The sequence below is a fragment of the Panthera tigris genome, chromosome F3 (genome assembly GCF_018350195.1).
Source record: "Panthera tigris isolate Pti1 chromosome F3, P.tigris_Pti1_mat1.1, whole genome shotgun sequence".
Classification (NCBI taxonomy): domain Eukaryota; kingdom Metazoa; phylum Chordata; class Mammalia; order Carnivora; family Felidae; genus Panthera; species Panthera tigris.
The window spans coordinates 64,980,777-65,007,502 of NC_056678.1; the positions used below are offsets into that span (position 1 = coordinate 64,980,777).

A 26,726-nucleotide genomic window follows, 5' to 3' on the forward strand; every position below is an offset into this window, starting at 1 on the left:
GGGACCTGGGAGCTCGCGGGTGCAGACAGGTATTTCCAGTCGGGCCGGGGAAGGGGCGGGCGGGGCGGGGGACGCGAGCCGAGGGGGCCCCCCCGAGCTGCGCGGATCCCCCCGGGGGTCCCGCTCCCGGCCGGGCTCGGCTGTCGGCCCCGCGCCTCTCCCCGGCCGCGCGCGGACGGCGGGGGCTCGCGGGCGGCGAGGCCCGGGAGGACGGCGGGCCAGCTCCGGCGACCCGGGGCCCGCGCGGCGGGTCTCCCCCGCTCCCTCCCCGGCCGGCGCCCGGCGCCCGGAGCTCCGCCAGGGGGCGACCCGAGCCCGCCGCCGCGCGTCCCGCCCTCCCGAAACTACAACTCCCAGGCCGCCCGGGGGTCGCGGCCGCCCCGCCCCGCCCCGCGGGTCGGCCCCCTCGGCGGCGGCGGGCGGGGCGCGGCGGTCTCCCTGGCGACGCGGGCGCTGGGGCGCCGGGCGGGAGGCGGGCCCGCCCCCTATTGTGTGGCTGCGGGAGCCGGGCCGCGCGGCGCCGGGCAGGTGAGGGCGGGGGCGCTGCGGGGCAGGGACGGCCGCCGGCGGGGCTCGCGAGTTCCGGGGGAGCCGAGGCGGCGGGGGCTGGGGGCGCCGTGGGATTCTTCGGGGGCAGCAGAACTCGAGTTCTGGGGAGTGAAGTGGGGTTTTGGGGGGGCGGGTCGGGGAGGGGGATTCCCGGAGAACCGGAGGCGACTGGAGGTAACGCGTGCGTGTGTGTCTGTGTGTGTGTGTGTGTGTGCGCGCGCGTCGGTGCAGGGGGGTGGGTCTTGGGGGGGGGGGTGTCCAAAAGCAAGGGGGGGAAGTTCAGGGGTCCGGAGCAGGCGAAGGAGAAGGGAATTGAGGGTGGGGTATCCGGAGAGTATTGTGGGCTGGGGCCGGAGAATTTTCGGGAGGGCGATTCCCGCGGAGAGGATGGGTGGGGACTCTGCGGGCGACGGGAAGGGAGTGCCTGGAACCGCGGAGGACCTGGTGCAGTTGGAGATCAGGTGTGGAAAATGGGAATTTGCGGAGAGGTGGGGGGGGGGGCTGTGAGAAGTAGGGATAGCAGGAATCGGAGCACTTGGTGGGGAGACCAGACGGGTGAGGGCATGGGGAGGGGGCGCGGTGGGCAGAGGAGTTGGAAGATCATAGGGAAAGCAGAGGAATGCTGGGGAAACCCGGGTTACTAGGGCGCTCGGAAAGCTGAGCCGCGAGGGAACTGGGGCTCCATCCGTTTGGGAGAAGCTCTTTCGGGGAAGAATGGGAGAGCCCGCCGCGGGCAGAGGGAAGCCAGGGGAAGGTTTGCTGGTGAGTCGTGCGGAGTTACATACGCGGGGCCATTAAGTAGAGGCAGGGGTCGGGCTGAGAGACACGGGGGGGGGGGCGGGGGAGGAGGGCGGGATGCTTTCCAGCCAGTCCGGACTGGGAGGCCGGGAGCGGGGTGGAGGCCAGAGCAGAGTCCGCTTGGATTTGCGGGGGCCCAAGGCCGCAGCAGTCCCGCCCCCAGCCCACTGTGACCACCCTCTGGGGCCCACGGGAGTTCCCACCCTGCGCACCCCAGGGCTCACTTTGTACTCACTAGGGACTGGCAGGCTTCCGGCTTCAGGGACCATGCCTCTAGGGCTGGGGAAGGGAAAGCCTGGCAAAGTCTGGGCCCTGAGGACACTGGAGGAGAGCGAATGGGAAGCTTTGGGATGAGGCACTCGGGTCGTGCTGTCTGGCGGAGCGAGGGCTGCTTGGCAGCATCATGAAGGGAAAGTGGTGCCAGCTGCCTGTCCCGGGACCTGCCCAGGCCTGGAGGGTGCCATCCCGGCCCCCAGTTCCAGCAGGTGGGGGAGGCATCTCCTCGCCCCGCTGCCTGACTCAGTCACTGCTAAAGCAGTGTTGGGAGGCTGAGTGGAGAAAGAGATACGGCGTCCCTCCCCAGCTTCCAGGAGTCACAGAGGCTGGGGAGGTGGGCAAGGGATTGTGTGCGTGGGTTCCCTGGGGGCCGCTTTCTGGGGGTTCCCGCCCAGGTTTTGCCCTTCACTGGCTCTGTGCCCCTGAGCAAGCCCTGAGCGGGGTCCTTATTTGTCACTGTGGGGTGAAGGAGTAATCCTGGTTCTCCCTGGCGATCTGCTACTTGTTATCAGCATCAGGACTAGGGAAAGAACAGAGAAGGGGCTGAGCCATGGGGACCCTTCATCTCCCATTTTCTGACAAATCCTTTTCCAAGCTCAGCTTTCCGGGCACGTCAGTAACCCGGGTTTCCCCAGAATGCTTCTCTTCAGATCTTTCCAACTCCTCTGCCCCACCCTCCCCGTGTCCTCCCCTGTCAGGACTCCCCACCCAGTGCTCCCTGGTTCTCCCAGAGCCCCCACCCCGGCCCTTATCCCCCAGGGCGGCAAGATCTCTGGTATCTGCGTCCCTCCCCTGCTCCTCTGCTCCCCTCTCTCTTTGTTTGCTCTCCTCCTGGCCTGTCTCTGATGGTGGGGTTTCTTCTGGTTCCCAGTATTGGCCCACTCGGCATGTTGCCTTGTGTTTTGTGTTTAGATCTGGTGGTGCTCCAGGGAGCGGCTGCATCAGGTGTTACGTGAGCCAAGCCCTAACCATGCAGAAGAGTGAGAGCTGAAACCTGCTACCGGATCAGAAGGCATCCCTCCCGGGGCTTGCTGGGCTGTGGACACCTCCCGGGCCCCTCCGTCTGGGCCCCGTGGATAGGAGGGGCCGGCCGAGCAGGCAGCTGGGCTATGGTTTGCTGCCTTGGTCTGGCCGTCCTCAGCCTGGTCATCAGCCAGGGGGCTGACGGTGAGCCGGATTCCCTGGGCTCAAGAGCTCCCCGCCGGCCTTGGGGGGGGGGGGCATTCCCCGGGGCGGGGGAGGGGAGGGTTCTCTGTGAGCACGCGGGGTAGGGGACGAAGAGCGCTGGTTCTGGAGAAGTCGAGGCTTCTCTCAGCCACTTCACAGAGTCCTAGGGATCGTGCAGAGACCCTGAGGGAGCCTCCTGTCCCTGCCCTGATTCTGGTCCCTGTTGTCCGCGCAGGTCGAGGGAAGCCTGAGGTGGGGTCAGTGGTGGGCCGGGCTGGCGACAGTGCGGTGCTGGGCTGTGACCTGCTGCCCCCGGCTGGCCGGCCCCCGCTACATGTCATCGAGTGGCTGCGCTTTGGATTCCTGCTCCCTATCTTCATCCAGTTCGGCCTCTACTCTCCCAGAATTGACCCCGATTACGTGGGTAAGACAAGGGGGATCAGGAGGTACTGTGAACACCCCAACAGAGGGGGGCTGGGTGGGGGGAGGGCAAGACCTCTTCTTAACTGCTCTGCCTTCCCCCTCCCCCGCTGCGTCATGCCAGTTGGGGGGCTCTAGGCGGCTGGCAGGTGGGTTGACGGGCAGCAGGGTGGGTGGGTCTGTGGCCTGTGTGCTTCTCCAGCGGAGGCTGGGGGGGGGGGGTCTCCGTCCAGAGGTGCATGTGCACGGAGGGGGGGCTGGAGAGGGCCAGGGTCCCTAAGGGTCAGGGAATGGATGGGGCCAGACTGGGTTATGTGGCTTCTGTTCTAATGTATGGACCCTCCCCCCTCCACCCGGAGCTGCCTTCCGCACCCCTGCTGGCTCCCTCAGAGGTCTGGGCTTCCTCCTAATCCCGAATGGAGTCTTAATCTGAGCGGTTTAGTGCAGGCCTCAGAGGGCAGCGTGTGGGAGGGCCCGAGGCGAGGGCTGGGGGCTGCTGGGCCAGACAGTCTTTAGAGGGAAACCCAGGAAAGGCCACCTTGGGGACGCTGATGGGGGAGGGGACCCCCACCTTTCCCCTCTTTAGTTTGAATCCTGAGAGCGGCTCTGGGATTGGCTGAGCTGTCCCTGAGGGGCAGGCTGAGCTCAGGCAGGTGCCGCCGGAGGGAGAGTTTATTTTCAAACCGGGGGCAGTTGTTGGCAAACAGCCTGGTGGGAGCGGATGTGTCTACACAAGCCCCGTGAGAGCTGATGAAAGCAGGGCCCAATTAGGACAAGTGGGGTGAAAAAAAAAAACAAACAAAAAAAGCTGGTCGTGCCCACCAGCCCGCCCTCCCTGCCTCTGCGGGGCCGGGGCTGGGCCGGGAGGGGTTTGGGCTGAGGGCTGAGGCTGGGTAGATACAGAATGTTGCCTGACTGAGGACAGGGCAGGGGCAGGTGGAGCGGAGCAGGGAGAGGAATTTTCCTGGGATTCCTAACTGTCCTTCTCTCTACCCGTCTTGGGATCCCTCGGGCAGACAAGCCGCTGGCTGGCCGGCTGGCAACGGTGCTACCTGTGGGTTTCCTTTCTCCGTGTGGCTCTGAGCTGCGGGAACTGTGAGCCATAACCCCAGGGCTTCTTCCTGCCCCTGCCCTTAGTGCCCACCCCTGCCCCCGCCCCCCAGTAGCTAGTCCAGCCAGTCTGGGGAGTCAGAGCTGGGGGGGAGGGCCCTGTGCCCATTAACTCTCTTACTGCCTCCCGTCTAAGGGGCCTCTCGGCCTTTGTGCAGGGGACTCCGAACCGCAGTTGCTAAGCAACGGGAGGTGGAGGTTGCTAAGGACAATGCCGTCCTGTCATAAGCCCTCTGGGCAAGTGAAGGAGAGATGGTCTGGGACTGCGTGTGTGAGGCTGGTGGCCTAGAACGTGGGAGGGACCACGCCTGAGACCCCAGCTCCCAACCTTTGAGGACTCCAGAATCCATCTGGCGGAGGGGCCGGGATTTACAGACTAGCACAAAGTGGTGAAAAGCGGTATAAAACAGGCTGGGACGCCTTCCTAACCCTCGCGCTGACTTGGTCTTTGACTTTCATGCTGTCTTTCTTGGGAACTTCGTGACAGCGCGGCTGGCAGAAAGGCATGAGTTTTCTCTCTGTCCCGAGTTGTTTGCTGCAAGGCAGTTCTCTTTTTTTTTCCTTCCTTTTTTAGTGTTTATTTATTTTTGAGACAGAGAGAGACATAGCGTGAGCGGGGGAGGGGTCGAGAGAGAGGGGGACACAGAATCCGAAGCAGGTTCCAGGCTCTGAGCGGTCAGCACAGAGCCCGACGTGGGGCTTGAACTCACAAACCGCGAGATCATGACCTGAGCCGAAGTCGGATGCTTAACCGACTGAGCCACCCGGGCGCCCCGAGGCAATTCTCTTATTCTCAGAACACTCCACCCTCCAGGCCTCTCCCCTTTTTTCCTGCAAAACCTTCCTTGTGGTCACAGCTCCCGGGAAGCAGTAGTCCTCTCGCTTCGTGGTCCTTGGAACCTCTGAACACAGCAAGGAGCATCTCTTGAACTGTGTATGTGAGCTTGTACATGCACGTGCGTGTGGGTTCTCTGCCTTCTGAGAGCTGGAGAGAGCAGTCAGTGTCTCCCGCTTCCTTTACGCACCCCTGCATGGGCGGGGCGGGGCGGGGCGGGGCACGGCGGGGGAGGGTCTGAAGCCCACCAGGCTGTGGCCCTGCGGGGGGAGGGTGGGCCTCCGGGAGGGGCCCGGGACTCAGGAGGACTCAGGACTGCCTGCCTGCCCCTGGCCATCTTCCTGTGCCGTGCCACAAGTCTAGCAGCCCGTATCTCCCAGAAAAGAGATGGCACGCAGTATGCCTCCTTGAATGTTCAGATCCGCAGACATTTAGAACCGTTATCCGCTGACCACCAACGCCCTGAGTGGGAACACCCTGGATGTGGTCAGTGCTGTGTGCCCCGAGCGTCACTTGATCCTAACCCCACGGTGCACTGGAAAGTGTTCCGCATCTGGAGAAAGAAGGCCTGACTTTGTCACTTACAAGCCGTGGGATTTTGGAAGGAAGCTTCGTGTCCGTCCTTTCCTCTCGAATGGATTTCCTGCGAGGATTAAATGTTACATGGTCCACATTCAGTGCTCAATATCCCTTCCTCTTCTTGCTTTTTTCGTAGAGCTCGAAGACAACCGTAGTGAGAAGTGGCTATCTTTTGGAACTTAAGGGGACTTTGCACTCTGGGGTCGCAGGGCTCCGTGGCCACGCAGATGGGGGTTACGGAGGGATCCCGAAGGGGGTGTGTGTGGAAGGGTGTGATTGTGTTAAATATTTACCCGCAAGGCCTAGGCTTATCTCCTAGGTGGAGATTTCAACACCTAGCCCTGGAAACAGGTCCGCCCATCCTGGAGAGTCCACACCCCTGGACCTCGTCCTTGGAAGGAAAAAGTCCCTTGCCTAAGACTTGCCTCAGACCGTTCAGTCTCCTCTCCTTCCCTGACGGCACTAGATTATATCCCTGCAGGCTTAGATTGTATTTTGGAAAGATCACCCGTGCTGAACACGCAGACGTGGGCGGTGACGTCTAGGCAGACGTGGGCGGAGAGGGGTCTAGGCAGTCCCAGGTGCCGGCAGGGCGGTGTGGTGCGCGGTGGGGCCAGCCGCTGCTGGGGGTGGGCGGAGAGGACCTGCCACCAGGTAAGGGGAGGCCCGAGATCGAGTCCCGCTTCTGATTTCACACCTTGTGCTCATCCTTGTGTTCAGTACGTGAGCAGTGGGCCGCCTGCCTGCCCCGCGTCCCTTCCCCCCTCCCTCCCCGGCCAGACTGGTCTTCACCTCTTTTTCCGGATGAAACCCGAGTCGGCCAGTTTGCCCAAGGGAATACACCGCAGAGCTGGGCTCTGGGTCTCCCTGGCTCCCGAGTGTGGGCCTCTCTCACTAGGCGGCACTGCCGGTGACCCCCGAAGCTGTGTGGGGAGGGGGCCGAGGGATGTGGGGGGCAGCCTCAGTCTGAACCTGGTGGCGTAGTGGATGCTGACGGAGGGTGGGCGTGTGTGTCTGCCTGTGCTGTGGCCGTGTGGCTTTGTGGAGCTCCGTGTGGCCGGTCAGCCGGGGCCCCGGGTGCCCTGGGGCGTGAAGGGATGGGGTGAGGAGGCTGCTGACCTTGCTGCCTGGCTGGGCTGGACTCTGGCCACCCTAAGGCGCTTAGGCCGTTGATAATAGCCCCGAGGGATTAGGGGCTTTGGTAGGCGAGGTCTGGGTCCCTGCTTGGGCCCCAAACACTGCTGAGGTTTCCAGGGCCAGTGCTCTGGCGGGAGGGGTCCTCCAGGAGCCATACGTTGCCCCTCCGAAGAGCCCAGGGCTGGGGCAGATCCTGTAAGACTCACGAGGAGACTAAGTGTGGCTCTTAATTTTTTTTTTTTTTTTTAATGTATGTGTATTTTTGAGAGAGACAGAGACAGAATGCGAGTGGGTTAGGGGCGGAGAGAGAGGGAGACACAGAATGCTCCAGGCTCCGAGCTATAAGCATAGAGCCCGACGCGGGGCTCGAACTCGCGAACCGCGAGATTATGACCCGAGCCCCAGTTGGACGCTTAACCGACTGAGCCACCCAGGCGCCCCTAAGTGTGGCTCTTAAACCGCCCTTCTCCCAACGGTCCTTGAAGCCACCTGCGGTTCAGTAGGGTGTCTTGTGCACCTGCTACCACTCTGGGTTTCTCTTTGTCTAAACTGGATCTCAGCTGCTAAAAGGCAGGAGTGATCCGGGGCTGAATGGAGGGATCTGCCCTCGGTGACCCCAGCCCCACCTGTGTCTCTCCGGTCCCCGCTGGATCAGGGTGACTGGAGGAGACAGGGCCTCGTTCTTGACCTCTGAGAGTAACCAGCGTGACCAGGGTTTGGGGCTCCTCCCCCAGGGCGAGTCCGGCTGCAGAAGGGGGCATCTCTCCGGATTGAGGGGCTCCGAGCGGAAGACCAGGGCTGGTACGAGTGCCGAGTGCTCTTCCTGGACAAGCACAGCCCTGAGGACGACTCTGTTAACGGCTCCTGGGTGCACCTCACAGTCAATTGTATGAACCTGGGGGCAGGTCGGGGGGGGGGGCGCATGATGAGGACCTCTGGGGGGGGTGGTTCCGGGGCCCCACCCTCGCGGACACTCCTGTTTGCTGGCTCACTGTCTGCATCTTGCCCCTTCCACCGCCACGCCTGCCCTCCAGTGTTGGAACTTCCTCTGTCTTCCCGGTCCCTGCCTCTCTGGCCGGGAGAGGGGAATGGGTAGGGGGCTGCCGGGCCCTGAGCGAAACACGACTCACGTGTTGAGACCGTGTTTTGTTTTCTCAAAAATGCCTTTTCACCCCGGACCTCATGAATTCTGTCAACCCTAAGAAGGAAGGAAGGTCAGAATCCTTCCCCTTTCACAGATGAGGAGACTGGATCCTGCCGCTGCTTAGGGGCAGATTGGAGTCTGGACCCAGGCCTCCGGACCCCCAGAGCAGTGCCAGGGGCCACTAGCTCTCCCCCGGCTCTGACACCCCTCCTGTGCACAGCCCCAGTTGCTAAGTCCGCAGGCCAGTGTGGGGATGGGCTGGTGCCACCCTCACTTGGCCTGAGCTCAGCAGGCAGGGTGGCCCTGGGCTGGGGACTCCCGAGCAGTGGGGCCGGCCGGTGGGCTGAGGCCTGCAGCCCTGACCGGTGTCCCTGCTCTTTGGACTGAGAGCCCCTCTGGCATCCCCTGATGCCTCTCTCTCCGCAGCACCCCCTCAGTTCCTGGAGACCCCTCCCCAGGTGCTGGAAGTTCAGGAACTGGAGCCTGTGACCCTGCGTTGTGTGGCCCGTGGCAGCCCACAGCCTCATGTGACTTGGAAGCTCCGAGGACAGGATCTTGGCCAGGGCCAGGGCCAGGTGCAAGTGAGTCCCGGGGCTGGGCTAAGTGGGCCTGATAGGGTGTGAGGGGGAGGCTTGGGGGGCGGGGCTAGAGGCCCAGGGCCAAATGCCGAGCTGGGAGACTGGCCAGGGAGGGACGCCTCACCGGCTTCCTGAGCCTGGGGTGCTGCTGCCCTCTGCCGGCCAGACTCGGAAGTGCAGGGTCTGAGGCCCGCGGGAGGGAGGGAAGGGGAGGCAGGGGGCGGGGAGGAACCTTCCTCATCCCCTCCTACCCTAGGTGCAGAATGGGACGCTGTGGATCCGGCGGGTGGAACGCCGCAGCTCTGGGGTCTACACCTGTCAAGCCTCCAGCACCGAGGGCAGTGCCTCCCACGCCACCCAGCTGCTGGTGCTAGGTGCTCTGGTGGGGGTGCTGCGGGCCGGAACTAGGGACCTGTATGGGGGGGGCTCTGACCTGTGGCTGGGGGTGCATGTAGCAGGAGAGGACACGGGCGTGGAGAGAAAGGGAGCTACCAATGCAGGCTGGTGCTCTAAAACCACATCTCTCTCTTTCTCTCTCTCTCTCTCTATATATATATAATTTTTTTAATGTTTTATTTAGTTTTGAGAGAGTTCAGGCAGGGGAGGGGCAGAGAGAGGGGAACAGAGAATCCGAAGTGAGCTCTGCGCTAACAGCAGTGAGCCAGATGGGGGGCTCGAACTCACCAACCGTGAGATCACGACCTGAGCCGAAGTCAGACGCTTAACCGCCTGAGCCACCCAGGCGCCCCTCTAAAAACCAGCATCTTAATTTTAAAAGGAGCAGTGAATGGACGAGTAGATATTTAGGGCCCAGCAGTGTGGTGTGTAACCCCCCCAGCCCCCCAGGTTCTCATCTATATATAAAGAGGTTCATATCTACATTTTAGGACTAGGTTGAGAATTTAATCAGGTTCAGTTGAGTACAGTGATCAGCACTTAGTACCTCCTGTCCGAGACCTTCCGTCTAGAAGGAAAGCTAAGAGATGGCCTGGACTCTGCCTTCGGAGAGCCTCTTCTAAAGGGAAGGCAGATGAGTTAGTGAAGTGTCACTTTCCCTGGTTCTGTGGGAAGGCAGCGCTGAGGAACTGTTAAGGGCCAAGCCTGCCAGGGTCAGGAAGGCCTGAACAGTCTTGCCTACCCTGCTAACTTTGGGCCCTCACTTCTCTCTGCCTCTCGGCCTCCACTGCTTCATCTGTGGAGACAGTAATTCCTGGCACAGAAGGCTCTTGTGAGGATTAAAAGAAATGGTGCAGGGAGGTGCTCAGCGGAGCGCCCCGCGTGTCTGTCGTGTCCTATAGGGCCCCCCGGCTCGGATCGTCACCTCCTATGCCCGACGACCCAGGCAGCGGAGTCCGGGGAGGGGAGAGAGCAGTGGGGCAGTAGAAGGGAGGGACGGATTTGCAGGGATGATGCAGCCTGGCCAGACTCTGTGGGAAGAGCCTTCCAGACGGGGGGTTCTGAGAGCAAAGGCGTGCAGCCGGCTCAGGGGCACGACACGCCCACACTGAGCTAAAAGAGTTCTTAAGGGTTGGCGTATGAAAAGACGGTTGGCCGGGCCGGGAGGGGTTGGATCCTGAGTGCCCACGAGGCTGGATTGAGAAGTTCAAGCTTGATGTGGTGGGAGCCAGGAGTTGTGAGTTCTTGAAAAAAAGATTTTTTTAATGTTTATTTATTTCGGAGACAGAGAGAGACAGAGCATGGGTGGGGGAGGGGCAGGGAGAGAGGGAGACACAGAATCCCAAGCGGGCTCCAGGCTCCCAGCTGCCAGCACACAGCCCGATATGGGGCTCGAACTCTCAAACTGTGAGATCATGACCTGAGCCAAAGTCGGTCACTCAACCGACTGAGCCACCCAGGCGCCCCAGGAGTTGTGAGTCCTTGAACAGAAGCGTTGTGTTCTGGCCAAAGGGGGTGTCTCTGTGCGAATGGCCGCTGGAGTGGCCAGATGGGGGAGCCTCGGTCGGGGATCGTGCTGTATCCGCTGGTGAGGTGTTGGGCACCTGCATTAGGGTAGGGCACGTGGAGGTGATTTAGCAGGCGACAGTGGAGGGAGGTAAAGGGTAAATGAGCAGAGAGTGAGCCTGCCTCCCCCTCCCCAACATACACACACACACACACACACACACACACACACACACACGCAGGTTCTAGGCGGGGGAGTCCGGGTGAATTGGGTTGTCCCTGGTGGGAAGGGGATCTGGTCTGGGGAAGAGAAGGAACTTGCGTGAGGTATAGGGGTTAGGGCTGTTTCAGTTCCCCTATGCCAGAGGGCAGATGGCAGGAAGAACTGTAGAGGGGACCTCAGGGCTGAGGCCTCTCTCTTCCCATGTGCTCCCCCACAGGCCCCCCGGTCATCGTGGTGCCCCCCAAGAACAGCACGGTCAATGCCTCCCAGGATGTTTCCTTGGCCTGCCGGGCCGAGGCGTACCCCACCAACCTCACTTATAGCTGGTTCCAGGACAGCGTCAACGTGTTCCACGTTAGGTGGGGCTTGGGGGTGGGCGGGGGCCGGCGGGCAGCCTTGGAGGAGTCCCCCGGCTCAGCGAGCCTGGACCCCTGCCCACACATGCCACATTGCAGCCGCCTGCAGCCCCGAGTGCGGATCCTGGTAGACGGGAGCCTGCGGCTGCTGGCCGCCCAGCCGGACGATGCAGGCCGCTACACCTGCGTGCCCAGCAACGGCCTCCGGCGCCCGCCCTCGGCCTCTGCCTACCTCACTGTGCTCTGTAAGCCTCACCCGGCTCCCTCCCCAAGCCTGCTCCCTCCCCCTGGGCCAGGCCTAGTTCCTGCCCCACAACCTGCCACTGCTTCCCCCACCAGACCCAGCGCGGGTGACAGCGATGCCTCCTGAGACCCCCCTGCCCGTAGGCATGCGGGGGGTGATCCGGTGCCCGGTCCGCGCCAACCCCCCACTGCTCTTCGTCAGCTGGACCAAGGATGGGCAGGCCCTGCAGCTGGATAAGGTACAGACCTCCGGGCGGGGGGAAGGAAGAGTGTGGCTTGGTGTGATCCTGGGCAGGTCAGCTGGGGTGGAGTTAGCTCAGTGTAATTCAAGTCAGTGACTAGGGATACACCCCTTCCCTGGGGGGCTGTGTGGGGGTGTTTGTGGAGGAGCACAGCATCTGTCCTGAAGGAGGGCACAGCCTAGAAGGGGTAGGACAGACACTCTGCTGGAAGGCCGGGGCTGGTTGAGGACAGATCAGCAACAACTTCTGGGACCTTGGTGATGGGCCTTGGGGGGGTGGACAGACGTTCGGAGCAGGAACCAGGGCCCCGAGGCAGGAAACGGTACCTCGCGTGTAGGGCGTGACGAGTCCTCGAGTTTGAGGGGAGCCACATGCCCGTGGGTACACGGTGCTGCGGAGAAACAGGTTGGGGCCAAGCGGGAGAAGCGTGGGTACCAAGTGAATATTACGTTCTTACAAGCAGTTGGGGTCTTTGTCCGCCCTCGTGGGCGACCACCACACCTTTTAATCCTAGTGTCCCCGTCCCCGGGGGCTTCTGCGATGGGAGGACTGGATACGTTTTTGTTGGAAGTTACAAAAAAAGTCTGCGGGCAGTTGGAGCCAGTGAAGCTGTTGAGCGGTGGTGCGACAGCATCGGAGCTGTGAGCGGGAGTTGAGTCTGTCGGGTGGATGGAGGGCAGAGTGGACACAGGGAGAGGGGTTCAGAGGCTGTGAAGTGGTCCAGGTGAGAGGTGAGGGGGTCCTGGGCGTGGACGGGCCTCATGCCTAGATGGAGGCCTTCCCAGAGGAGAGATCTGGTGAGCAATTCGACGGGGGAGTGAGCAGTCCAGGTTAGTGGGGACAGTGGGGCCCTTGACAAACAACAGGGAAGGCAGGGAAAGGAAAGGATTTGGAGTGGAAGATGCTGACTTTCGTTACCGGGTGCCGGACACCCCGGCAGGCAGGGCTCAGCTCCAGGGGGCGCCGCTGGAAAGAGAAGCGTAGGCCTGGAGTTCAGAGAGGGGTCAGGCCTGGAGGAGGAGTCCTCTGCAGGGATGTGGCCTTCTCCTTCCTCTCCAGCCTCTGCTGAACCGCTTTCACTTCCCCGCAGCTCCCTGGCTGGTCCCAGGGCCCCGAGGGCTCCCTGATCATCGCCCTGGGGAACGAGGATGCCCTGGGAGAATACTCCTGCACCCCCTACAACAGTCTCGGTACTGCAGGGCCCTCCCCGGTGACCCGCGTGCTGCTCAAGGTGAGGGTGGCTGCGGGCGCCCTGGCGAGGGGGGCAGAGCAGTCACTTCGGAGTCCAACGGTGGCGGCGGCGGCTGTCAGACTCCGTGCCGGCGATTTCTGTAGAGGTGGTGCTGGCGAGGTGGGGTGTGAGGGGCGCGTACGTCCCCAAAGTAAGATACCTGCCTGCCCAACTCGCTAACCTTGGCCTCGAGGAAAAGGGGTGTGAAGCAGAGGGGAGGGTGAAGGGTGTTCCGGGGAGGTGTGTACCCCCCAGAGAGGCCTCCCAGACCCCCATTTCCCTCCAGCCCCGCCGGGGAGCAGAGACAACAGGTAGGGAGACCCTGGGAGATGGGGTGTGATGGGAGCCCCAGAGAGGGGAGCGGCCCTTCGATGGCAGTGCGGGAGGCCCCTCCCAATGCCAGATCTGGCTTGCAGGCTCCCCCAGCTTTTCTAGAACGACCTAAGGAAGAATATTTCCAAGAAGTAGGGCGGGAGCTACTCATCCCCTGCTCTGCCCAGGGAGACCCCCCTCCTGCTATCTCTTGGGCCAAGGTAAGGCTCCTAGCCCCGCTCTGCCCATGCGCACACGCTCTGCACCCCTGCCTCTCGTCATTCTGCGGGAAGGAGGGAGCCATCGGAGGCAGGGTGGGGAGGACGCTGGAGCTGCCCTCGGTGAGGGGTGGCCGCATGTGTCCTCAGGGCTGACCAGTGGTTCCGTAGGTGGGCCGGGGGCCGCAGGGCCAGGCCCAGGTGGGCAGCAACAGTAGCCTCATCCTGCGACCGCTGACCAAGGAGGCCCATGGGCGCTGGGAGTGCACCGCTAGCAATGCTGTGGCCCGAGTGGCCGCCTCCACACATGTCTACGTGCTGGGTTAGTGGCTGGAGAGCAGGCTGGGGGCTAGAGGAACCCATGTGGGACAGGGGACGAGAGAATCATTTTTGGAGGTCCACATGGGGATGGGGGGCAGGGGGCCCTGGGGTGATGGGTTGGAGGTCAGAGGCCCTGGGAACCCTCCTTAGCTCTTTACCTGACCAGCCTCCCCTCCCCCCCCCAACTCAATTCCCCCTCCCCAGGCACCAGCCCACACGTTGTCACCAATGTGTCCGTGGTGCCTTTGCCCAAGGGTGCCAATGTCTCCTGGGAGCCCGGCTTTGATGGTGGCTATCTGCAGAGATTCAGTGTCTGGTATACCCCACTGTGAGTGATCTGCCGCTCCTGTCCCCCCACCCGATTCCCTCTGGCCCTCTGCCCTTCCTCCCACCCTTCCATCCCAGCCCCGCCCTAACTCTGCTGCCCTGTTTCCAGGGGGCTCTTTGGTGTTCAGGGCCCAGGTGCCGAGATCCTGGACGGCTGAGGGGAGGGGACAGGTCAGTCTCTGGACTCCAGAGCTTCCTGGCCCTCCTAGTAACGAAGTCCCCCCGTTTCCTCATGTCCTCCAGGGCCAAGCGTCCTGACCGAACCCACCATGACTGGGTGTCGCTGGCAGTGCCTGTGGGGGCTGCTTACCTCCTGGTGCTGGGGCTGCAGCCCCATATCCAGTACCAGTTCAGCGTTCTAGCTCAGAACAAGCTGGGGAGTGGGCCCTTCAGTGAGATCGTCTTGTCTGCCCCCGAGGGTGAGAGATCTCCCCCCGCCCCAATGCCAGCATCTGACCGGACGGGATAGGACTGATAGGGAAAACCTGGATTTGGCACGACCTGGGTGGGAGGGGGCAGAGGAGCCGGGCAGCTTGCGGTCCACAGGGGTTTATGGAACGTGATTCGGGGGTGTCTTTAGGGGCTCTGGGAGAATGGCTGAGCATGGAGTTGGGGGCGGGGAATAGAGGGGTTGGCATGTTGTGGAAGGGTCCTGGGAGCCCCATCTCATGCCTGTCTGCCCTGCTTAGGGCTTCCCACCACGCCAGCTGCCCCCAGTCTTCCGCCCACTGAGATGTCACCTGCCCTGTCACCTCCCCGAGGCCTGGTGGCAGTGAGGACACCCCGGGGGGTGCTCCTGCATTGGGATCCCCCAGAACTGGTCCCTAAAACACTGGATGGCTATGTCCTGGAGGGGCGGCAAGGCTCCCAGGGCTGGGAGGTGCTAGACCGGGCCGTGGCAGGCACAGAAATGCAGTTGCTGGTACCTGGACTCATCAAGGTATGTGTGGGAGGCAGGCACCGGGAGGTTCCTCCCCGCGGTGCTCCGGGCCCCGGCTCCGTTCCCCAAACCTGGGCTTCTCACCCTCCCTTCCCAACTGCACAGTCTTTCTGGACAGAGCTGGGGTGGGCGGTGCTGGGTCCTGACCCCCTCCCCGGACCCCCACCCCCAGGACGTTCTGTACGAGTTCCGCCTCGTGGCCCTCGCAGGCAGCTATGTCAGCGATCCGAGCAACACGGCCAACGTGTCCACTTCCGGTGAGAACCCGGCGGGAGGGCAGAGCGTAAGCACGGGGGGGGGGGGGGGGCGCTGAGCCCACTGTCGCGGGCACCGACCGCCCCTCGTGACCCCTCGCCCAGGCCTGGAGGTGTACCCCTCCCGCACGCAGCTGCCAGGCCTCCTGCCCCAGCCGGTCCTGGCCGGCGTGGTGGGCGGGGTCTGCTTCCTGGGCGTGGCTGTCCTCGTGAGCGTCCTGGCCGCCTGCCTGACCAACCGGCGCAGGGCAGCCCGCCGCCGCCGCAAGCGCCTCCGCCAAGGTAGGCCCCCGAGGCCACGCCCCCGCGGGCCCCGCCTCCCGCCCCAGCCCCGCCCCCCGGAGGTGGCCACCCGCCTCCCGCGCAGGGCAGGTGCGTCCTGTCTGTCCGCACTTGCCTGTCCCCAGCGGGGAGGGTTTGCCGGCGGGTGTTGGGTGAGGCTGTGCGCCTGGGGCTCTGGAGGGCCTGAGGTTTGCCGGTGTCACCTCTGGTTCTGCCCGAACAGATGCGCCTCTTATCTTCTCCCCGCCCGGGAAGTCAGCTCCGCAGTAAGTCCCTCCACCTCCTACGCTTCCTTCGGCCTTCCCTCTGCGCCCCGCTGTCTTGGCCTCCTCGGTGGTGCCTTGGGGTGGGCGGGGAGGGGCGGAACAGAAGTTGGAAGGAGGTGAGGGTGGGAGTGCAGAGGTCCCAGCCTGGGGCTGCCCACTGCTGCCTGTGCGCCTTTCCGCCACCCCTCCACCACGTGGGTCCTGGTGTCTGTTCGCTGTCCCTAGCTCTGCTCTGTTCACCAAACCTCTCAAGGCTGGTCCTGGGAAGGGGCCTGGCTCCCTGCCACAGAGCCGGATCCCCTGTCCTTCCCCAGCTCTGCTCCGGGTTCGGGCAGTCCCGACAGCGTGGCAAAGCTGAAGCTCCAGGGCTCCCCAGTTCCCAGCCTGCGCCAGAGTCTGCTCTGGGGGGAGCCCGCTGGTCCCCCCAGCCCCCCTCCGGATCCTCCACCTAGCCGGGGCCCCTTACCCCTGGAGCCCATTTGCCGGGGACCAGACGGCCGCTTTGTGATGGGACCCAGCGCCGGGACCCCCCAGGAAAGGTCAGGCTCTGAGCGAGCTGAACCTCGGACCCCATCCCAGCACCAGGCCAGGTCCTATGACTGCAGCAGCAGCAGCCCCAGTGGGATGCCCCAGCCCCTCTGCATTGCAGACATCAGCCCTGTGGGGCCCCCTCCCGAGGCCCCGCCCAGTCCTCTGTCTGGTCCAGGACCCCTGCTTCAGTACCTGAGCCTGCCCTTCTTCCGGGAGATGAATGTGGACGGGGACTGGCCCCCTTTCGAGGAGCCCGGGCCTGCTCCACCCCCAGATTACATGGATACCCGGCCCTGCCCCACCTCATCTCTCCTTCAGCCCCTGGACTCCGCCACCGTGTCCCCCAGGGCAGCGCTTCCTGGGGCTGTGGTCGGGGCCGGGGCCACCCCAGAGCCCCTGTACACGGCACTGGCCGACTGGACACTGAGGGAACGGCTGCTGCCAAGCCTTCTCCCTGCCGCCCCTCGGGGTAGCCTCACCAGCCAGAGCAGCGGGCGGGGCAGCGCCTCGTTCCTTCGGCCCCCCTCCACAGCCCCCTCTGCGGGAGGCAGCTACCTCAGCCCTGCTCCGGGAGACACCGGCAGCTGGGCCAGTGGCCCTGAGAGGTGGCCCCGAAGGGAACACGTGGTGACAGTCAGCAAGAGGTGAGGACAGTCCCTGCCCTTCCCCACCTTGGCTCCAGTCCCTGCCCAGACTGCCCCACCCCTCTCCTAATACACTGTGCCTTCTGGGCTCTCCCACCCTGGGACCAGGAGAACTTGTCTCCTTTTAGAAGCTTTTGCCGAGGTCTGGGGATCTTCGGGGGAAACCCATGGCCCAAGCTGAGTTGGGGGACTCTGGGTTTGGGCTTTTCTGCTCACCCTCTGTTCTTCTCGCCGTACCACGCATTTGTCCCCTGTGACAGGAGGAACACATCTGTGGATGAAAACTATGAGTGGGACTCAGAATTCCCTGGGGACATGGAATTGCTGGAGACTCTGCACCTGGGCGCGGCTGGCCCTCGACCCCGACCTGAAGCTGAGCCAGAGCTAGGTGTGTGAGCCCCCCAGGAAGGCGGTGCGGCACCCCCCGTTCCACGTCTCCCCCCGTCTGTTCCCAGCCGGGCCCCGGGCCCCAGCCTTGCTCCTCCTGCTCTCCCTTGGCTCATCTGCACCAGTGACCCCCAGCCCTGTCCTTGCTGTGCCCCCCTCTTGCAGATGTGAAGACTCCAGAGGAGGGTGGCCTCTTGAATGCTGCCCGTGCTTCTGGCCCCGAGGCCCGCTGTGCTGTCCTCCGGGAGGAATTCCTAGCTTTCCGTCGCCGCCGCGATGCCACTAGGGTCCGGCCACCGGTCTATAGACAGCCAGTGCCCCACCCCGAACAGGCCACTCTGCTGTGAGAGCGCCTGATAGGAGGCTGGGTGAAGGCACACAGAGCCTGCAGAGGGGAGGCCCCAGCAAGCCCTAGCTCCAGCCTGCAACACTGCTCCTGCAGCTCTGGTGGTGGTGGGCTTGGGTGGGCTTGCTAGGAGGTGTGTATGCCGGGCCCCCGGAGTCCGGGGACTGGGACAGGGAACTTAGATCTGCCCGTGTGTGTGTGAGTGTGTGTGGTGACGGTGATGGTGTTTGTGGTGTGGGTGAGGTTTTTTACAGGTGAATAAAGAAAGTCTGACAAATGTTTCTGTGTGTCTTCTGCCTTTGCATCTGAGAGGGAGGTAGGAAAAGCCCCGAACCCTTAAAAAGGAGGCGGCCCTTCCTGAGTGGACAGGGCTGCACTCAACATCCTTTCAAAAAGCATTTATTGAGTGCCTGCTGAGGGCGTCTACTAAAGACCAACCGTTGAGCTAGACGCTGAGAAAACAAAGTTCACGAAGTCAAGCCTTTGCCCTTGGTGAGTTTTTGCCACTTGGTGAAGCAGGCAAAGAAACAGTTACAGTGTGATATGATAAGTTCTGTGATAAAGCTAGGTGTTGGATATTGTGGTAGCACAGAGGAAGGAGCCCACAAACAATGAGTGCTTACAGCACAGACTGGGGACAGTGCTTCCCCTGGGGAGCTCCTCACGGGATGGGAGTAACTAACAGTAATAGCTAGTGTCGCTGAGCACCTGCTATGGGCCAGGCACTGCTCTAGGCTATTCATGTATATCATTTCCTTTTCTGTAACCATGGGGTCGGTAGAATTCTCTGTTTTCTAGGCTGGCCCGCTGAAGCATAGAGGCTTCAGTCATTTGCCCAGAGGTCACACAGTGGGCATGGGGTAGAGCAGATCAGAAGTGGGTCAAGGGAGGGAAAGCATCCCAGGCAGAAAGCACAGAGGAGTGAGAACAGTGGGTCGCCCAGGGAATCACTTGGTGGACCTGGCTGTCAGGGCTGGGCAGGATTGGGGAACGAGGCACAGAAAGGTGGAAGGACGCTGGTGGTGGATGTCCTTGGAAACCAGGCCAAACAGTAGCTTCTGCATTACAGGAAGAACCCCACTGGTGGGTGTAGGCAGAGACTCCACCCCAGGGGGACTGCTCAGCAGAAGCCAGAAGAGGGGTGCTCCTTCAACCCCTAAGCTATGCTGCCCTCCATTCACAGACACAGAACTGCCAGCCTCCCCCTCCTCCCCTAAGGCCTCCTCTTCTGATCCCTCCAGGATTAGGAAGAGATGCCGGGTCAGAGAGGAGGAGACTAAGGGGAAGAAATCAGGTCTGAACCCTGGGTCCCAACAGTGGTCACGCCCCCTGGGCCCCGGGGGCAAAGAATGACCTCACTGTCAGTTCCTGCCCAGGCCTGAAGTAGGTGGAGAGCGGGAGCACATGCGGGTACTGTCCTGGCCTGCACCCCGGTACTGTCCCACCTTAGCCAGCTGGAGGTGGGGGGTGGGGGTGGGGTCTTCCCGTGCCTCCGTTTACCTAACCACCCTTTTTAAATCAAGACGCTTCTTCCCACGTAAACACGCCCACAGTCTTGCGCTAATCTTCCAGGCAAAAAGCTTCCCACCGAGGCACACGTTGTGAGCTCCCAGGTGCAGACGGTGGTTCTCCTGGGTGGAGACCACTGCAGCCGCCCGCGGAGGCCCGACTCCCCAGACCCTGCCGCCCACTGCCCCTCTCCCCAAGCTCTGCCCTCCGCCCCGGCGCTGCGGCGCCTTTAAAGCCTCTGGGCGCTCGCCCCGCCCCGGGTCCGCCCCGTCCGAGGCGGGAGCCGCTGAAAACCCCCGGCCCGGCCCGGGCGCGCCACTCGGCCCGCAGCCCCCGTCCAGAGTGCGCCGTGCCGGCCCGCCAACGGTGAGCAGGGGGAGGGCGGGGGGCGCGCCTCCGGGAAGCGGGAGGCCCGCGCCGGCGACTTGCTCCCGGGGCCGGCGCGAGGGTCCGACGACGGCTCTGCGCGCCCGGTGCTGTCGGGTCCTGTCCCCAAGCCCCGACCCGGCATTGCCGGGCGATGAGGTCAGGCGAGGGTGCGGGTGCACCGACGGGGCGTCCGTCCGCAATGGGGACCGGGCCGTCGGGGTTGACGAGCGGAGGGCGTCGGGGCGTGGCTGGCGGGCTCCGAGGGACCGCGCGCCCGAGCTTCCCCGCGACCCCGAGCTTCCCGGTTGCAGGAGCACGTGCGGGGGCCGCCCTCTCTGCGCCTCCTCCCGCCGGCCGTCTTCCTGGGGACTCGGGGTCGCGGGCTGGGGAGGAGAGGCCCCCGACCTCGGGGGGTCGCCGCCGGCGCGCGCGGGTGGTGTGGGGAGGGGGCTGCTTGCAGGAGCTCCGGTCCACCATCCCCCCCCCCTCGCCGGCCGGGGCCCCCACCCCGCGCCCCCTGCTGCTGGGAAAGCCGGCGGGGGCCGCGGGCGGGCGGGCGGGCGGGCTGCCCAGACCACTGCGTCACCCCAGCGGCGGGCTGTGGGTGACTCATCCGGCTGTAACGGCCCTGGGTGTGGCGAGGCGGGGCGGCGGGGCCGGTCCTGCAGGACCGGAAGTGGACGGCCGCCTTCCCGGCCCCGCAGGCCTCCCAGAGCCCCCTTGCAGCCCGTGCCCGGGAAGTTCTGGGGGGAGCCTGGCATCTGGGAGCAGAAAGCGTGGCGGGAGTGAGGGTCCCGGGGATGGGGGGGGGGCCCAGTGGCTTGGATGGGCTTTCCCGAGTTCTGACCGCGGAGCACCAAAGAGAGGGACAGCTCCCCCTCTCCGGCGCCACCCCCCATTTCTCCTCCCTAGTCCCCCGGGAAGACCCACAGCTACAGAGAAGGCCAAGGCAGGCTGGGGAGGGGGGGGTCCGCCCCGCGGAGGCGGCGCGGTCGTCTTTGGCCGACTGCACCCCCCCCTCCAGCGCCCCAGCCCTCTCCTGCCCCCTGGGGATTGGCCTCTGCTGCTTTCTCCACCCCAGCCCTTCTCCCTCCAGGATCGAAGGACAGGCCTTCGGTTTCCGGGGCATTTCTTCTCCTGAACTGTTTCCCGGAGTCTGTTTCTCTGCCCCCAAACTTGTAACTTCGCACTCCTCCAGATGCCCCCCCCATGGCCTCCGCAGCTGCCCCCCGCCTCCCCCGCTGCGGAATCCCTTGCACCTGTCCACACCTGAGAACGCGGCCAGGGGCCCCTTTCCAAGGATGCCGCCTGCGGGCCCCGGTGCCCAGAGCCTCGTCACCACTCCATGTGTGTGGAGTGCGTGTCTCTGCCTGGTGCCCCCACCCTGGCCGGGTTCCTGTGTTTGGTACACAGAAGCCATGGCAACGGCCCCCACCTCACCCCTCCTCCCGCGAGCCTTGAGGCTTCCTGTTTGTGCAGCCTCAGCTTTCTCTTCTGCTCACTGACTTGACGGTGGGGGGGCTGCCCCGCGTGGCTCCTTGGTCACAGGTGTCCGCCATCCTTGCTTCCGCCTGCTTCCTGTGCGCTTCACTTTGGGGACAGGGACCCCCATCTCGCCCTTTCAGAAGAGCGCCGACCCCCACCCCCCCCCCCGACTCTGAGTTAGGAAGTTCCCCCGCGTGCACGATGAATGGAGAGTCTCTGTCTTCCGCACCAAACACCCCAGCCAGGGACCCTTTCCCTTGACATCTGCGTGGGGTGGGGCGAGGTGAGCGTCCTGCCCCGGGTCTCTGGTGGGGGTGAGGGCTGTTCCCGCGCCAGGCCCGCCCCCCAGGTGGTTCAGCGGTCATCTCTGTTTGGACCCCCAGCTCCAGGCATCTCCTACACCGCTCCCCACCCCAGTAGGCACCTGGCTGTCTTCCCTTCCTTTGAGGGAGGGCTGCGGAAGGTCCCCTGGGCGTCACCAGGGTGGGCGCCCCAGCTCCAGCCGGCCAGCCACGGCCCATCGGCTGGCGCCTACCCCAGGGAGCCGGAGGAGAAACAGCTGTGGACAGGCTGGCTGGGCTGCCCCACCCCTTCCCAAGGCCCCTCCCCTTCCCAGATCTCTGCCCCACAGCTGTGGCACCTCAGGGCTCACGGGCTGTGGCCCCAGAGTGGAGCTGGGTCCAGTCTCCAGAGTTGGGGAGGGACCCTCAGCGTCCTCCCTGTGCCCAGAGGTGGGTCTGGGAGGCCAAGTCCGTTCTGCCCCTATGGAGGGGACACTGCTCTCCACTGCTCTCCCCCGCTAACCCTGCTGCCTGGGTTAATGATTCTCCTGCCCTTTCTCTCCCCGGCCATCGTGATCCCTTGGCCTCAGGCCACGTGGCTCCAAGGAGACACAGCCCTGAGGCCCAGGGGACCGTAGTGAAGCTGCTCCCAGAAGAGAGGTCTAGACATTGGGCCAAGAAAAGGGGGCTTACTGGTGGCTGCAGGCCCCCGCCTCTGCCCTTCATCTCAGGTCTCCTGGACATGCCCCTGTGTGCCAGGGGCCCTGGGCTGCTGAGGCTGGGCTGGGAGGAGAGACACTTGTCCTCCTTGCTCCACAGGCTTCAGCCTGCCCTCCCCCAGCTGAGTGTGTGTGTGTGTGTGTGTGTGTGTGTGTGTGTGTGTGCGTGTGCGCCTGGTGATGTGGGTCAAGGCCCAGACCGACATTTATCTGGCCCAGCCTTTAGGCAGGGGAAGGGGGGGAAGGGGAAGTGGGGTGGGGGGTGGGGAGGTGGGTTGCTCTTAATGAAGTATAAAAATAACTGATTTGTGGGGAGGATTCCTTCGGGAAATGTGCTGCTGGATAAGCTGGAGTGGAAAGGAACAGCCATGTTGGAGTGCGGGGGAGGGGACTAGCCTGAGACCCAAGGCTGAGCGGCCAGAGGGGTTTGAGGTGACTCTGCCCCTGTGACCTGACTCTTCTCCTGAGCCCCAAGACCCATGGCGGGGGGCAGGATTGTTTAACCTGGGGTGTGTGGGAGAGAGGGAGGCTGAGTGACTTCAGCCCTTAAGTCTGACCTGGTCTAGAGCCGGATGTGGGGGGCAAGAGTGTCTCCCTTTCCTGTCCTTGAACACAGGTGCTTGTTCTGGGGACTCCCCCTGTATGAGCAGCAGGCAGCTGGCTGCATTTCAGAATGGAAAGGGAAGCTCATTTATAGAGCGGATGGGGACAGGAACTGAGGTCCTGTCCTTTCTCTGGTCCTGGCTCCCCCTTGCATGAGTAGCATTCCTGAGACAGCTCCATGGGGTCCCGGAGGGGGCACCTAGGTAGTGAGGTAGTAGGTGGGGACAGACTGCCCACGGGCCAGGTCTGGAAACCACCCAGTTCTTCCTAAGTGAGGTCCTCAAATGAAGCTAAACCCTCCTGTGCATTTCCCCAACCCTCCCTCCCCTCCCAGGTTTCCCTAAAAATACCACCCGAGGCTCCCGTGTCAGTTCCCTATTCCTGCCCTCACAAATGAGCACAAACTTAGTGACTTAAAGCACATCGTGCAGCTCTAGAAATCCCCCGGAGGTCTCACTGGTAAAACCAAAGTGTCAGTGAGGCTGCGTTCCTCCTTGGGGAGTTTAGGGGAGAATCCCTCTCCGGGCCTTGTCCAGGACGTGGGCCTGACCCTGACCTGACTCTGCTTTCTTCTTGTTTCTCCTGCTCTGACTTGCCTACCTCCCTCCTTCGCTGATAGAGACCCCTGGCTGTGAGGACACTGGGCCCACCTGGATGGTCCAGGGGACTGTCCCCTTCATTCAGTGACATCAGCAAGGCCTTTTTTTTTTTTTTTTTTTTTTTTTGCCATATAACATTCACAGGTTCTGGGAATTAGGGTGTAGATGCCTCTGGGGGGCCATGATTCTGCCCACCACAGCTTCTAGAAAGGAAAGTAGAATTTGTTTGGACTGCCCAGTGGTTTCTCGTGGGAGGTTCCTTTTGCGTGCCGAAATCTTTTAAGGACCTACTTAGACCTCCTCTTCCAGGAAGCCTTCCAGGTTGCTTCTGCCCACACTCTCTTCTGCATTTCCATGATGTAGGGTCTGACTGTGTAGGCCTGTGCGGTATTTGTCGTGTACAAGCCTTACCCTTTCCTGGGTGCTCACTTGGTCTCTCTGTTGGCATTCTGGGACCCAAGGCTTCTGTCTCTCCTGCAACCCCCAGCACAAATAGTGGGTGCTCAGTGAAAGCCAGTGGCTAACTGAGGGCAGTTGTGTCCAGTGCCCTAGCTCCTGGCAGAGATCTGCCAAGCCATTCCAGGTCTTCCTCCTCTCCCCAAATCATCTTCCTCCCCAGGGCTGAAGGGTTAGAATGGCCAGCTTGCCTTTGCTAAAGCTGACCACCCCCAAATGAGGAGCTGAACCCCCCGGCTTGGCCTCATTTACCCCAGATTCTCTTCCAGTGGGTTTTCTGTCTCATCTGAGTAGTGGGGCTCTTCAAATGAAATCTAATGGGAGGACTCAGTGTAACAAACAGACGGCTTGTCATAGGGTTGGGGGAACCCAGAGATGGCCTGTGTGGCCCCTTAACCCTAGAGCTCTGAGCAGTGCTTGACCTGTGCCCCGGAGTCAGGGTGAAAGTTCCCTCCTTTGATGGCGGGTCTCCAGGGGATAGGGAGTGTGTCCCTGCGGGCTGCAGAGAACTGACTGCGGTCCCGGCCGCGTCTTCTCCCCAGCTCCCACAGCCACCGCTGCCCTTTGGAATGGCCAACAGGGGACCTGCCTACGGCCTGAGCCGGGAGGTGCAGCAGAAGATCGAGAAACAGTATGACGCAGACCTGGAGCAGATCCTGATCCAGTGGATCACCAGCCAGTGCCGCAAGGATGTGGGCCGGCCCCAGCCTGGGCGCGAGAACTTCCAGAACTGGCTCAAGGATGGCACGGTGAGCGCTGGGCCCTTCTGACTGCAAGTGCCCGGGACGGAGCCGGGCCTGCGAGGGCCTGGGGTTATTTCAGCTGCGGAACTGCGGGCACACCCGTCCCGCTTCCTCCTCAGCCTGGGCACCTATCTTGCAGAGGACCCGTGTTTTCCTCCCTCCCACGGAGCGCAAGGGAGGCCCGAGGGGACACGGGGAAGAACCGGGGTGGGGGGGAGGGGGGTGTTCTAGGCGGTGATGCTGGCACAGCAAGGCTTTCACTCTGGGTTCAGAGGCAGGGGCTGGGCGGGAGGGAGCCCGGGCATCCCTCCCGGGGGAGGCGGAGCGCCTTCAGGTAGGACAGGAACCTCGGGGGCTGAGCGTCTCTGGCAGCAGCACGGCCTCACCTCTGCACCCCTGCTGTCCTCACCCAGGTGCTGTGTGAGCTCATCAACGGGCTGTACCCCGAGGGGCAGGCCCCCGTGAAGAAGATCCAGGCCTCCACCATGGCCTTCAAGCAGATGGAGCAGATCTCTCAGTTCTTACAGGCGGCCGAACGCTATGGCATCAACACCACCGACATCTTCCAGACTGTGGACCTCTGGGAAGGTGGGCCGGGGCCGGGGCGCCGTCACCCTGGAGGCCAGAGGCTGGGCTAGGCAGTCTTGAAGGGAGGAGCGGGTGGGTTTCTGGCACCTCGCGGACAGGGGTGTGTGTGTGTGTGTTTTTCATGGAGGAGTGGGCCGTGTTGGGGGTTGGGGTGGTGGAGGGTGTGGGGATGAAGAGGAGAAGAATTGGGAAGCCAGGCTTGCTGACCACGTGGGTGGAGGTGGAACCCCGGCACCCAGGGCCCCCGGCGCGGCCGAGGCCAACACACCGCCTTCCCCTTCCCAGGAAAGAACATGGCGTGTGTGCAGCGGACGCTGATGAACCTGGGTGGGCTGGCGGTAGCCCGGGACGATGGGCTTTTCTCTGGAGATCCCAACTGGTTTCCTAAGTGAGTATCGCGGGGCGCCCGGGGCCTGTCCCCGTCCCTAGAAAATGGTCCCGCTCAAAGCACGTTTACATCCCTCACCATCCCGAGTCCTCGCTGCTCTCCTGGGACGGCAAGGGACTGTCCCTTCTGAGACACGGGGAGGGAGGTGGCTCCGGGGGGAGCGAAGCTGGCGGCAGCACCCGAGCCCCCAGGGAAGACACTCACCAGGGCCGCCTCCAGCCCCTTTCTCACCAGCACTCTCTCTCGCCCCAGGAAATCCAAGGAGAACCCTCGCAACTTCTCGGACAACCAGCTACAAGAGGGCAAGAACGTGATCGGGCTACAGATGGGTACCAACCGCGGGGCGTCCCAGGCAGGCATGACCGGCTACGGGATGCCCCGCCAGATCCTCTGATCCCACCGCGCCCTGCCCCGCCCTCCCACGGATGGTTAATATATATGTATATTTCAGCAGTGACATTCCCCGAGAGCCCCTGGGGCTCGCAGACTCCCCTCTGCCAGGGCGGGGGCCTGGCCTGCCTCCTCTGGGGGGCACCCGACGGCGGGCTCTCCCCCTGGGCTTACTAATACATTCCCTTCCTCAAACCCACCCAAACTGGACCAACCACAACTGGCCTCTTTTCTCCTGGGACCAAAATTTGGGGGCCTCGCCACCCCCCAGCCGCATACCTCTTCACTTGCCCTTTGGCTTCTCTCCCCACGACCCCTGAGCTCCGTGCCCTGAATCTATTCCTTGGCCGGGGGTCAGGGACGCCGCCTTCCGGCCTTCCTTCCGCAAGCATGCCTCGCCCCCAGCTGTGGCTGCAGGGACCTAATTTATAGGGAGAGGCCTGTGGCGGCCGCCTCCCCAGCCTCCCCAGCCACAGCCGGGCTGCACTCACCACACATCAAGGCAGCTGGCCCCTGGCAGGGGTCCTCTTGGCTTCCCATTTTCCATTCCCCTTGCTGTGGCTAGGGCTTGAAAAACCTGAGTTTGCTGATTTAAATAAATATCTCTGCCTTTTTTTGGATGGACTCTGGTTGTGTCTAGGGCCGTGAGCCCTCCACTGGGAAGGGAGGAAATGTGGGGGGGCAGCGTGGTGATTGGTACAGGGGGGAGGGATTTCAGATGAAAGGCTGCGATCCTCGCCCCCTTCTTTGATTTTCTTCCCTGTTCTCTGACTCCCGTGGTTTAGGTGAGGGTAGGTTGGGGTTGAGGACGGGGCCTCACAGCTGCCCTTGGAGGATATGCGGGCGGTGCCCACAGCTACCCGAGGGACTGGACATCCCACCTGGTGCTCCTGGTCGGCCCCCTCCCCCAGCCAGAGGAGGGTGGGGCTGGGCGGGAGGCCCCTTGGGCAGGCTTGGGACAAGGTGGCCCCTGTCCAG

General features: G+C 63.1%; 3 protein-coding genes across 19 annotated transcripts; 2 read left to right on the forward strand and 1 right to left on the reverse strand.

Moving 5' to 3' along the window:
* Nucleotides 1–17,937, forward strand: IGSF9 (immunoglobulin superfamily member 9). 9 transcript variants are annotated; one of them, XM_042975662.1, is made up of 21 exons: nucleotides 514–528; nucleotides 1,194–1,311; nucleotides 2,536–2,790; nucleotides 3,026–3,214; nucleotides 7,606–7,758; nucleotides 8,442–8,596; nucleotides 8,850–8,967; nucleotides 10,936–11,319; nucleotides 11,414–11,556; nucleotides 12,650–12,790; nucleotides 13,207–13,323; nucleotides 13,492–13,642; nucleotides 13,846–13,969; nucleotides 14,212–14,387; nucleotides 14,658–14,908; nucleotides 15,081–15,165; nucleotides 15,268–15,444; nucleotides 15,668–15,710; nucleotides 16,025–16,885; nucleotides 17,146–17,273; nucleotides 17,438–17,937. In XM_042975662.1, the coding sequence occupies exons 3-21, from the start codon at nucleotides 2,733–2,735 to the stop codon at nucleotides 17,617–17,619; spliced, it is 3,636 nt and encodes a 1,211-aa protein (XP_042831596.1). In that variant the 5' UTR covers nucleotides 514–528; nucleotides 1,194–1,311; nucleotides 2,536–2,732; the 3' UTR covers nucleotides 17,620–17,937. The 9 variants fall into 9 exon arrangements, with proteins under 9 accessions (XP_042831600.1, XP_042831599.1, XP_042831596.1 ...); XM_042975661.1 differs by lacking the exon at nucleotides 514–528 and adding an exon at nucleotides 855–1,010; XM_042975668.1 differs by lacking the exons at nucleotides 514–528; nucleotides 1,194–1,311 and adding an exon at nucleotides 855–1,010 and having other exon boundaries at nucleotides 10,936–11,077; nucleotides 11,174–11,319.
* LOC122235754 (vegetative cell wall protein gp1-like) lies at nucleotides 10,398–22,207 on the reverse strand. Of its 9 annotated transcripts, none has more exons than XM_042975672.1 (7): nucleotides 21,406–22,207; nucleotides 17,102–17,136; nucleotides 15,560–15,784; nucleotides 12,478–12,525; nucleotides 12,061–12,217; nucleotides 11,565–11,950; nucleotides 10,398–10,593 (listed from the first exon to the last, which is right to left on the reverse strand). In XM_042975672.1, the coding sequence occupies exons 2-6, from the start codon at nucleotides 17,127–17,129 to the stop codon at nucleotides 11,656–11,658; spliced, it is 753 nt and encodes a 250-aa protein (XP_042831606.1). In that variant the 5' UTR covers nucleotides 17,130–17,136; nucleotides 21,406–22,207; the 3' UTR covers nucleotides 10,398–10,593; nucleotides 11,565–11,655. The 9 variants fall into 9 exon arrangements, 5 of the variants coding, with proteins under 5 accessions (XP_042831606.1, XP_042831607.1, XP_042831605.1 ...); XM_042975673.1 differs by lacking the exon at nucleotides 17,102–17,136 and having other exon boundaries at nucleotides 11,565–11,737; nucleotides 11,886–11,950; nucleotides 20,766–22,207; XM_042975671.1 differs by having other exon boundaries at nucleotides 20,766–22,207.
* TAGLN2 (transgelin 2) lies at nucleotides 19,407–26,368 on the forward strand. Its single transcript, XM_042975675.1, has 5 exons — nucleotides 19,407–19,493; nucleotides 24,182–24,388; nucleotides 24,796–24,970; nucleotides 25,256–25,358; nucleotides 25,611–26,368. The coding sequence occupies exons 2-5, from the start codon at nucleotides 24,209–24,211 to the stop codon at nucleotides 25,750–25,752; spliced, it is 600 nt and encodes a 199-aa protein (XP_042831609.1). The 5' UTR covers nucleotides 19,407–19,493; nucleotides 24,182–24,208; the 3' UTR covers nucleotides 25,753–26,368.
* The last annotated feature ends 358 nt before the right edge of the window (nucleotides 26,369–26,726 follow it).

Excerpts from the sequence above, each read along its gene's own strand:
- TAGLN2 (XM_042975675.1), top strand. The coding sequence starts at position 24,209 with ATGGCCAACAGGGGACCTGCCTACGGCCTGAGCCGGGAGGTGCAGCAG. Across the intron at positions 24,971-25,255 it reads GACTGTGGACCTCTGGGAAG|GAAAGAACATGGCGTGTGTG; the intron begins GTGGGCCGGGGC and ends TCCCCTTCCCAG. Across the intron at positions 25,359-25,610 it reads GATCCCAACTGGTTTCCTAA|GAAATCCAAGGAGAACCCTC; the intron begins GTGAGTATCGCG and ends CTCTCGCCCCAG.
- LOC122235754 (XM_042975669.1), bottom strand. The coding sequence starts at position 20,916 with ATGGCTTCTGTGTACCAAACACAGGAACCCGGCCAGGGTGGGGGCACC. Across the intron at positions 15,785-20,765 it reads GCCCCTGGCCGCGTTCTCAG|GCACCACCGAGGAGGCCAAG; the intron begins GTGTGGACAGGT and ends GCCCACCCCAAG. Across the intron at positions 11,951-12,060 it reads GGGGACACTAGGATTAAAAG|CACCGTGTACCCACGGGCAT; the intron begins GTGTGGTGGTCG and ends GTTTCTCCGCAG.
- IGSF9 (XM_042975666.1), top strand. The coding sequence starts at position 2,733 with ATGGTTTGCTGCCTTGGTCTGGCCGTCCTCAGCCTGGTCATCAGCCAG. Across the intron at positions 8,597-8,849 it reads AGGGCCAGGGCCAGGTGCAA|GTGCAGAATGGGACGCTGTG; the intron begins GTGAGTCCCGGG and ends CTCCTACCCTAG. Across the intron at positions 14,388-14,657 it reads CGTCTTGTCTGCCCCCGAGG|GGCTTCCCACCACGCCAGCT; the intron begins GTGAGAGATCTC and ends TGCCCTGCTTAG.